The sequence below is a fragment of the Primulina eburnea genome, chromosome 3 (genome assembly GCF_022965805.1).
Source record: "Primulina eburnea isolate SZY01 chromosome 3, ASM2296580v1, whole genome shotgun sequence".
Taxonomy (NCBI): Eukaryota; Viridiplantae; Streptophyta; class Magnoliopsida; order Lamiales; family Gesneriaceae; genus Primulina; species Primulina eburnea.
This window is the reverse complement of record NC_133103.1, coordinates 3,918,759-3,929,230: the sequence shown is the minus strand read 5'-3', so window position 1 is coordinate 3,929,230 and position 10,472 is coordinate 3,918,759. Positions and strand designations below refer to the sequence as shown.

The window sequence follows — 10,472 nt, the reverse complement described above, 5'->3', positions numbered from 1 at the left end:
CATCATTAAGTTTGGCCATAGAATAACCAGTGTTTAACTTCATTACACGATATCAAGGATAGCTAGAAGAACAATGCCAACTTAACCAACAGCTTTCTCAAGACTGAGAAGTTACTTAAATTCAAGCTGAATTTTCTGAGACTCGGAGCTTGAAAGTTTCTAGCTAACTAGGATTGCAGCATCGGCTCGATTATCTCGTTAAGGGGTTCGAGTTCTTCCTTGGCGATCAACCCGAATTCCTGCATTAAATCATGCAATCATAGTCACGATTTATACCACAGTTTGATACGTGGAAAGGGCCGGGGTTTACCTGTGGCTGCATGCTACCCCTAATCTTAGGGCAGAACTTACTTTTATTTTACGAGTTTCGATAATGAAAAAAGATTACCGAAGTAAACAGAACAAAATGCTTGAAGCAAGTGTTCAGATGAGCTTCTAGACTCGAAATCTTCTGGAAATGTGAGTGATATATATGCCCATACACACGGAAAAGACGTTTTAGTATGGTTTTCACGATGTCTTGGAAGTTCGGAGGAAAGGGTACGCCTGGAATTCATGAAAAAACATCGAGTTTGATAAACAAAGTTGATGTCATAAGAATAGACATATGCACGCACCTATAATATACAGATTGTACCTATTTTTTGAGGGAAGATGGACTCATCCTCGAGCTGTGCTTCGATCCAGTCCATTAAATACTCGACATATTTTGGTGCAGATACCTCTATAGGCCTCTTTATGGTCACACCATCAGCCCATCGGTACTCATACCTGCACATCCAAGAATCCATGACTTCAAATTATATTACATTATGCCAACTCAATGGAAATCTTGTGCTACTTTATAAGCAAAAACACTTGGATATAACTTGTCAAAGGCTAGCTACAGAAAATATCATGACAAAGAACATATACAAGGTAAATATTAATGAGTCGAAGAACATACTTCGGTCCAGCTGACATCTTAGGACAATTTTCTGGTGTGCAAAACTCTGTTAGAGTCGCATAAAGAACGCTTACTTGATTAAAGAAGTCAACAGCTGCATAAGGGAGAAAGAAACTGGTAACTTCAAACAACATAACAGTTAACACTCTCTATGCAGGTATTCTGCTTTTAGTATATCGATCGCGACAAACCACGTCGTATGAATGTGGTTACTGACAAAAGGATCGAATATGAACACCTTATTTAACGGTATGTGCTAAAAATAGAAACAAGACATCGACCATAGGTCGTTGGAAAATGACAAGTTCATCGAAAATTTACTCGTCGAGTCTTGACATGAGGACATGCACGCAGTGAATACCGGAAAATGATAAACTTTCTTAGGTTATCATGACATCAACAACTACATAAAAGGCCTCATAATTCGCTATGTTCGCCGAGAGAGAGCTCATTGGAGACAGCATAGATGTGCATACTGTCGCAGTTCATCTCTCCATAAGACCAAGAGGAGATCAGCTCAAATCCAAGACTGATCAAGTCAAATAAGGGAGTGTTTGCAAAGTCTAAAACAAGTGATTGAATTTATAAACTTTCAAAGGAAAATCTAAATGTCACTTTATTTTAGAGATTGCAAACAATCTCTAAGTATAAGAGTCTCTCAGACTTAATTGCAAGTCTTTTCACAATCGCTTATAAAGCTAGCTAGCCAATATGAGATAATAGCAGGCACATCACAGTTATAGAAACATAAGGAAAAACTTGAATGAATTATTAGCAAGAAATCAAATTTCATCGGAAGATAGTTACGAGAGGCAAATGAAATACACGTAAATTCTTACTATTTACGGCCAACCATTCGTTAAGATCCTCCCCTGGTGGAAGTACCACAACTTCCCTTAAGTTGCCATACTCACCCAACGTAGATTCAATACGCTGCTTCAGCAGCAAACCCTGCATCAAATTAATAAAATATATAGTTTATTTATAATTACATGTTTCACATTTGAAATATATATATTAACCAGTTCATGCAGGTTTTCGGCCCTGAAACGCAAGCTTGTTGATTGTAACGCTTACAATTTTTACTCATTAGTCAGAAGTACTCACAAATTATTTGACTTAACAATGTTTTTACTTACCTTACTGCCAGAAGGGGAATTCTTCCTACGACGGAAAGTTTTCTTGTTTTTGCTGTTACTATCAATTACAGAAATCAAATCACCACTCATTGCAAAAAGTGCCATAAATAAATAAAAGATCTAATTTATAGAAGTGTGAAGAAGTCCATTAATTTTCATTACTTCACAATTTTCTGAAAATTAAAAACAAGATTGCTGCATGCAAAATTATGAGACTTGATCAATACATTGAACATATTTAACCAATGAAGATCAAGTAATTCACCATGAAAACCACAGTTAAAAAAAAGCCCCAGAATCGGATTAAAATCAAGCTAGCTACGAAATCAAGAAATCTTCATTCATATATGCATGCAGAGAGAAAACAAAAGAAAATTATAAGAATCCTATATATATAAGTATCATATACTAATTAGTTACCTGCTTCCAATTCCGAACATACTCATGATTATAAACAATCTGCTGAAATTTTTAATAAGCTCTTTTAGAATAGCTAGCAGCTTTTTTTCTCTCTTTCTGCTTCAGTAGTTAAAAGGGTTTGCATGTTTGCTTATCTGTTAATATATATAAACAGCCAGGTGGGGTGGGTTGGAGGATGACAGGCTGGCAATGTAGAGTTCAACTAGAAGCCAACTACGTTCAGGCAATTCTATACTACACTGAGAATGATACTCTCGATGTGTTTCTATACAAGATGTTTTCGCGAACATCTGAATTCAATCAAAATATGTAAAACTCATCGGTACTTTTTTTGTTTTTATACAAAATGTTCACGCAAACATCTTGTATAAGCAGTAATTTCGAACAAAACCACTATATATGTCGCGACTCTTTCTTGCTAAATATGTCGGGACTTGGGATTTGAGATTACGTGCCACTATAGTTAATTTTATATATTTCAAAATATACATATCTATACATATGAAATTCAAAACTTTTAATCGTGGCATACGTACGTACATATATACAATTACATACACACACATTCATCTTCTCTCTCGTTATAAATATTATTTCGACTAGTCATCCCTTTTTGCATGTGTTTGTGTCTCAGTCTCCATAAATATCAATTGTAAGTATGCGTATGCATATGTAAGCGTTTGGTGAAAACAGACAAGTTTTTAGGCGCTGCCATTCTCACCTGGCTAACTAGCTCCTTCATTCCCTTCTCTGTTAGTTAATTTTTGAGCTTTCTCTGAACAGATATTATCTGTGTTTTTAATTTCTTTATATATATAGGCGACGTATGTGTCAATTGATTCTACGTTAACTTTTTACTTGGTAAGATAGCATGGGGTTCTTAATTAGGGTTTTCTCGATTATTTTCCTGAGCTATGGAAATTCGGATTTTACCCTACTTTGTGGGGCACTGTCCCATGAGAAGAGCATCGACACTACCTGGAAATTCAGTGAAAGATGCTACCATGGGGATTGTTGGCGGGTTACCAGCCCGCCCCATTTGCCTTCATATCGAAGCGGGTCGGGATTGGGTGGACTAATCCATTTGACAGCTCTATTTGCATCACAGTAGTCCTACTCATCTTAAATTACTTGTATGAATAAAATCTCTTAATAATTCTAAAATATTTCAATCTTTATAATTTGCATCTATCATTACAGGATGTACAATTAAAAATAATAACTCAAGTCGATGCTCACTTTCTAAATTAAAATAAGTTATATATTACGTAAGAAATATGTGGGTTGATGATAAGAAAAAAGTTGGGGCACCGATCAATCACCTGAACACGCCTGAAATCATGAAGAAAAACGTTAAAGAGGGCTCAAAAGTGGTCTCCCGCATATCCCGACGTTCAAGTCAAATACTCAAAAAAAGTATATAGTAAAACCAATTAAGATAATAAAGAATTGTTTAGCTTTCACCTGAAATGATCATGCATTTATAGATCAGTATCTATTTTGATGCTCATGTGGTCAACTCACTAAGATTGATAATCAAACCCCACCACATCTTAGACAAGTCAATCATCCGGCAATATCCCTATTGTACGAGCTAGATATGTGGACAAAAGCTAACCTTTGAAGCTAGTTCGGTATCAAACACTTCTGAATCGTGAGCCAGTCTCGGATACCTCGCCAATCTTTATCTAGAACCGATCCTTGTCTCTGTCAGACATTCATGTGATCATCCTTATTTGTGTCTGAATTGTACATATACTAAAGGATCCTACTTTCTATTTAAGCTTTATGGCCTTATCCGTCCTTCACACTAAGTTGATATTGTTGGTCCCACGTGCGGAATTTGAGATAATAAAACCCGAAAATAAAGAATAAACTGGACACCGAGATTTACGTGGAAAACCCCTAAAAATTATTAGGGTAAAAACCACGGGCAAGATGAAAAGAATTCCACTATAATATTTTGTGGTGTACAACTCACTCACTGTGTTTCCAAAGAGAACACACTCTCTTAATACAGGAGAACAAATACCTCACAAATAATATAGAACTAATAGAAGAGAAGAGAGAAAACTCAAGATATTACTTGAGATTGGGATGCATAAGAATTGCAAAATGAGCACCTATTTATAGGTGCATGTCTATGTGTGAACAAAGAAATCACACAATATCATCACGCAATGTTCACCCACCTATATTGACCAATGCTCACCCACGTTTTTCATTTAGGCCATTCCCGACATGCAAAGTATGACACCCCTTTGGCTCCATCTCATTTAATATCTTTGTCTCTCTGTCAACATTTCTCCCACTTGGAGATTTGATTGAGAATCAAACACATCTCCACACATCCTTTCAATCTTGTCATTCCCTGCTGCTTACGTTTCCGCAAGACCACTTGAGGATCTACACCACTCAAACTTTTCAATGTTTACTGGCTTGGTCAGAAAATCAGCTATGTTTTCCTTTGTATGGATCTTCTGCATATCCACACTTCCTTCTTCTACTACTTCTCGCACAAAGTGAAATTGTACTCCAATGTGTTTCGTCCTGGAATGAAAGGCTGGATTCCTTGCAATGTGCAAGGCACTCTGACTGTCACAAAACAAAGGAACATTATCTTGTTTGTGCCCGATCTCCTCCAGTAACCTTTTAATCCATATTGCCTCTTTGCAAGCTTGAGTAGCTGCCATGTATTCTGCCTCTGTTGTAGATAACGCCACAACTGTCTGCAGTTTTGAAACCCAGCTTACTGCTCCTCCTGCAAGTGTAAACACATAACCAGTAGTAGATTTTCTCTTGTCAGGATCACCTGCATAATCTGAATCGACATAGCCCCTGAGTGTAAAATCCGATCCTCCATAACATAATGCAGCATTTGAGGTACCCTTGATGTATCTAAGGATCCTCTTGACAGTGCTCCAATGCTCTCGTCCAGGATTCGCCATATACCGACTAACTGCTCCCACTGCTTGAGCAATGTCCGGTCTTGTACATATCATGGCGAACATCAAACTCCCCACTGCTGATGCATATGGTACTCGAAACATCTCCATCCTCTCTGCTTCACTGCTAGGACACATCTCGGAGGATAACTTGAAGTTAACAGGAAGAGGGGTCGATATTGGCTTACTATCTTGCATGTTGAAGCGTTGCAAGTACTTTCTTCAAATAATTTTTCTGGGAAAGCCAAATCTTTCTGTTACTTCTGTCTCGGTGAACTTGCATCCCTAGAATCTTGTTTGCTGGTCCCAAGTCCTTCATATCAAATTCCCTAGCCAACTGTGCCTTCAATCCTTGGACCTGATCTTTGTTGGGGCCTGCTACCAACATGTCGTCCACATACAACAGCAAAATGATATAATCATCACCAGACCTCTTGAAATACGTACAAGGGTCTGCACTCAGTCTGTTGTATCCAAGGCTCATGATATAGGAATCAAATCTCTTGTACCAACATCTCGGCACCTGTTTGAGACCGTACAGAGATTTCTTCAACCTGCAAACCAAGTTCTCTTTGCCTTTTTCCGCAAAACCTTCTGGCTGGAGCATATAGATTTCTTCTTCAAGATCTCCATGAAGAAACGCCGTTTTTACATCTAGCTGTTCTAGATGTAGGTCAAACACCGCACACAATGCCAACACTACTCTGACTGTTGTAAGCCTAACCACAGGAGAAAATATCTCATTGAAGTCAATACCTTCTTTCTGAGCATACTCTTTTACTACCAATCTAGCACGATACCGTTCCACTTGATTATTGCCATCTCGCTTGATCTTATAGACCCATCTGTTACCGATGGCTTTCCTCCCTCGTGGTAGTGTAACAAGATCCCAAGTTTTATTCCTGTCTAATGCCTCCAATTCTTCTTGCATTGCTATCATCCACAAAGATACATCCGAGCTTTGAGTAGCCTCGTGGAAACTCGATGGCTCACCATCTTCTGATAATAGACAATATGCAATGTTGCTTTCAGTGACATAATCTGAAAGCCAACCTGGTGGTCTTCTGTCTCGAGTTGACTGCCTCACATTGGAAACCTCAGACTCAACTTGTACTTGTTCTTCGTGCTCTGGTACTGCTTCACAAGAAACTTGACCTTCGTCTGTCTTATTTTCTACCTGAAAAATAGTAGTTTCTGAATTCTGTGTGCCTTTGTCTCCCTTTACTTTATCTTCCTCGAAGATAACATCCCTGCTGATGACAAGCTTGTGAACAGTAGGATCCCACAAGCGAAACCCCTTTACTCCATCAGCATAACCCAAGAAGATACATTTTCTGGATTTCGAATCCAACTTCGATCTTTCTTGCTCATTGTACAGAACGTACACCGGACTTCCAAATGTATGCAAATGAGAATAATCTGTCGGCTTCCCAGTCCACATCTCCATCGGAGTCTTCAGATCAATCGCCACTGAAGGAGAACGATTGATAATATAACAAGCGGTTTTGACTGCTTCCGCCCAAAATGACTTTTCTAGACCCGCAGTCCTCAACATAGCTCTTGTTCTGTCCAACAAGGTCCTGTTCATCCGCTCCGCCACTCCATTCTGTTGAGGTGTGTAAGCCGTCGTGAACTGTCTTTTGATGCCCTCATGTTGACAAAATGCATCAAACTCGTCACTGGTATATTCTCCTCCATTGTCAGTCCTCAAACACTTGATTTTCTTTTCAGAATCAAGTTCAACCCGCGCTTTGAATTCTTTGAAGATCTGGAAAACATCTGATTTCTTCTTGATTAGATACACCCAACATCTCCTAGAAAAATCATCAATGAACGAGACAAAGTATCTCGCTCCTCCTAGGGATACAACCGGTGCTTGCCAAACATCTGAATGAATCAGCTCCAATATGCTTTTGCTCCTGGCAGTAGAAGTGCCAAACTTTAATCTGTGTTGTTTACTGGTAACACAATGCTCACAAAAGGGTAGTGACACTTTTGTAAGTCCCGGCAGCAGCTTCCGTTCTGAGAGAATTTTCAAACCCCGTTCTGACATATGCCCGAGCTTTCTATGCCATAACACTGTTAATTCTTCTCCTGAACCATTTGATGCAACAGCTAGCTCCGCCTCTTTGTGTGTTTCTCCCAAAAGTACATACAGATTTGCAGCAACCTTTTCCGCCTTCATAACCACAAGCGCGCCTTTCACAATTTTCATGATCCCATTCTCGATACGAGTTTTGCACCCGATGTCATCCAATTGCCCCAAGGACAAAAGATTTTTCGTCAGTCCTTTCACATGTCGTACCTCCTGTATGGTGCGAATGGTGCCATCAAACATTTTAATTTTGATAGTACCGACCCCAGCGATTTCCAAGGCATGATCATTTCCCATGAATACAGATCTTCCTGAGACTGGTTCATAATGATCAAACCATTCTCTCCGAGACGTCATATGCCACGTCGCTCCTGAATCCATAATCCATGTGTCACAAAATTTGTGTCTGCCTTCTGCAACATTTGCTGCTTCGCTGAATAATATTTCACCACTGTCTGAAGTACTGGCCACATTTCCTTGAGAACTTTTATCGATACTCGTACACTCTCTCTTGAAGTGCCCTTTACCGCCACATTTAAAGCAGTAAATATTTTTCTTCTTACTTCTCGACTTTGATCTACCGTGCCTGTGGCTCCCACTGGAGTCACGTTCTATAAACCTCCCTCTTATCATCGGTAAAGCCTCCGCCTGCTTCGAAGTCACCAACCTATCTTCCTTATTCTTCCGCCTGCTTTCTTCTCCGAGAACCGCCGTTAAGACATCATCGAATTTTAGCGAGCCCATAAGGATGTTGTTGGTTAGGTTGATGATAAGTTGATCATATGAATCTGGTAGACTTTGAAGTAGAAGCTCTGCACGTTCATTTTCCCCTATTTTATGCCCCATGGAAGTGAGTTGGGCAAATAGAGTATTTAGTGTATTGATATGGTCGGTCATCGATGAAGATTCCGCCATCCGAAGAGTATAAAGCCTTCTCTTTAGGAAAATCATGTTGTGTAGCGACTTGACCTCGTACATCTTTGTCAGAGTATCCCAGATATCTTTTGCCGTTTTTATCTCGGAGATACTTGACAATACTTCGTCTGCTATGGCCAAGTGTAAATTGGCAACAGCATTATCACTCATCTCATTCCACTTTACATTGTCCGTCATTTCCTCCGGTCTATCTCCAATAGCCGCCAAACAATTTTCTTTTCTTAAAATTGCTTGCATCTTTATTTTCCACAACAGAAAATTACTTCCATTGAACTTTGTTATCTCGTACCTTCCCGCCATTATGTCTACAACAATTTTATAGACTGGACAAAATAATCCCGCCTTAAAAAAAAATCTCAAAAAATCTTTTCTGATGTGGAAGATCAGTCTAGGCTGCAACCACAGAGCATACTCAGAATTTTAAGAAATTTTAAACCAAGGCTCTGATACCACTTGTTGGTCCCACGTGCGGAATTTGAGATAATAAAACCCGAAAATAAAGAATAAACTGGACACCGAGATTTACGTGGAAAACCCCTAAAAATTATTAGGGTAAAAACCACGGGCAAGATGAAAAGAATTCCACTATAATATTTTGTGGTGTACAACTCACTCACTGTGTTTCCAAAGAGAACACACTCTCTTAATACAGGAGAACAAATACCTCACAAATATATAGAACTAATAGAAGAGAAGAGAGAAAACTCAAGATATTACTTGAGATTGGGATGCATAAGAATTGCAAAATGAGCACCTATTTATAGGTGCATGTCTATGTGTGAACAAAGAAATCACACAATATCATCACGCAATGTTCACCCACCTATATTGACCAATGCTCACCCACGTTTTTCATTTAGGCCATTCCCGACATGCAAAGTATGACACCCCTTTGGCTCCATCTCATTTAATATCTTTGTCTCTCTGTCAACAGATACACTGCCCTGCCTAGTAAAAATCTAATGTAAGATAGAGTGACCCTAAGAGTTAACGGGTGAACATCGACCTCTTCATACTTCCCAATTTTTCCTCTTGCACGTCTCTACCGTTGGGCGATCTCCGAGCTCCTAATGTTAATTTAGTAGGACGTACGCGTGTTTTGCTTATATTTTTCATTCTGATGGTCATCAATGATACCGATCGATTTAGGTTATTCTCGTGAGTTGCTAGCTGGTTGTTAGCATTTTATACAAAATTCCTTTTGATATTTCTCTACATTAATATTTGTCGATATTTTTGGCCACCCATTGTCATTTAGAGTGTTTGGTCAGAGAAGCGGGCTAAAAACATTTTTTTTTCATATTGTTTGGTGGCAAAAGTTATTTTTAAAAAACAATTATTTAAGTGTTTTTTTGGCTTTTGCTTCTTCTACTTCTGTTTTTTAATTTTTTTTGATCAAAACGTCAAATTAAAGCTGTTTTTTTTTTTTTCAAATAACAACTATTTTAAAAACTGGATTTATTTAAATGTTTTTTAAATTACAGTTTCTCTATCCAAAGTCGTATTTAATGTAAAACTTATTTGATTATGAGCATTCATTATTTATTCTCTCTGGCTAGGGGTGGGTTGGGTTCAAGTAGTTATAATCAGGCACCAGACATATCGGGTAGAGAGAAAAAATATGACTTCGTCTCGAATAATGTCTGGTACCCAATAAGCCCTTTATTTTTTTTTTTAAGACAATTAATGTCATAATTTATAACAAAATATCAAAAATAGAGACGTCTTCAGAATAGAAAATATAGATTGTCTATTAGTTCATTAATCAGATTAAATGATTAGTGGGGATGTAATTTGATAATAAAAAGCGTGATTATGTTTATATTTGCTTCCCGCATTAGAGGATACGAGAAAATGAAGTTGTTTGTAGAACTTAAAAAATATTATATAAATTATTTTTGAATTTATGTCCTTTGCCCCATATATATATAAGAGAGACAGAAACAACTCCCCTAGCTTACTCACGACCAATGTGATTCCAAAACCAAGAA

General features: G+C 38.2%; 1 protein-coding gene across 1 annotated transcript; it reads right to left on the bottom strand.

The window, feature by feature from the left end:
- Positions 1-879: 879 nt before the first annotated feature.
- Positions 880-2,596, bottom strand: LOC140828654 (MOB kinase activator-like 1A). The gene is made up of 5 exons (XM_073191587.1): positions 2,506-2,596; positions 2,086-2,137; positions 1,786-1,897; positions 947-1,040; positions 880-883 (listed from the first exon to the last, which is right to left on the bottom strand). Exons 1-5 carry the CDS (start codon positions 2,529-2,531, stop codon positions 880-882), a joined length of 288 nt encoding a protein of 95 aa, XP_073047688.1. The 5' UTR covers positions 2,532-2,596.
- Between the last annotated feature and the right edge of the window lie 7,876 nt (positions 2,597-10,472).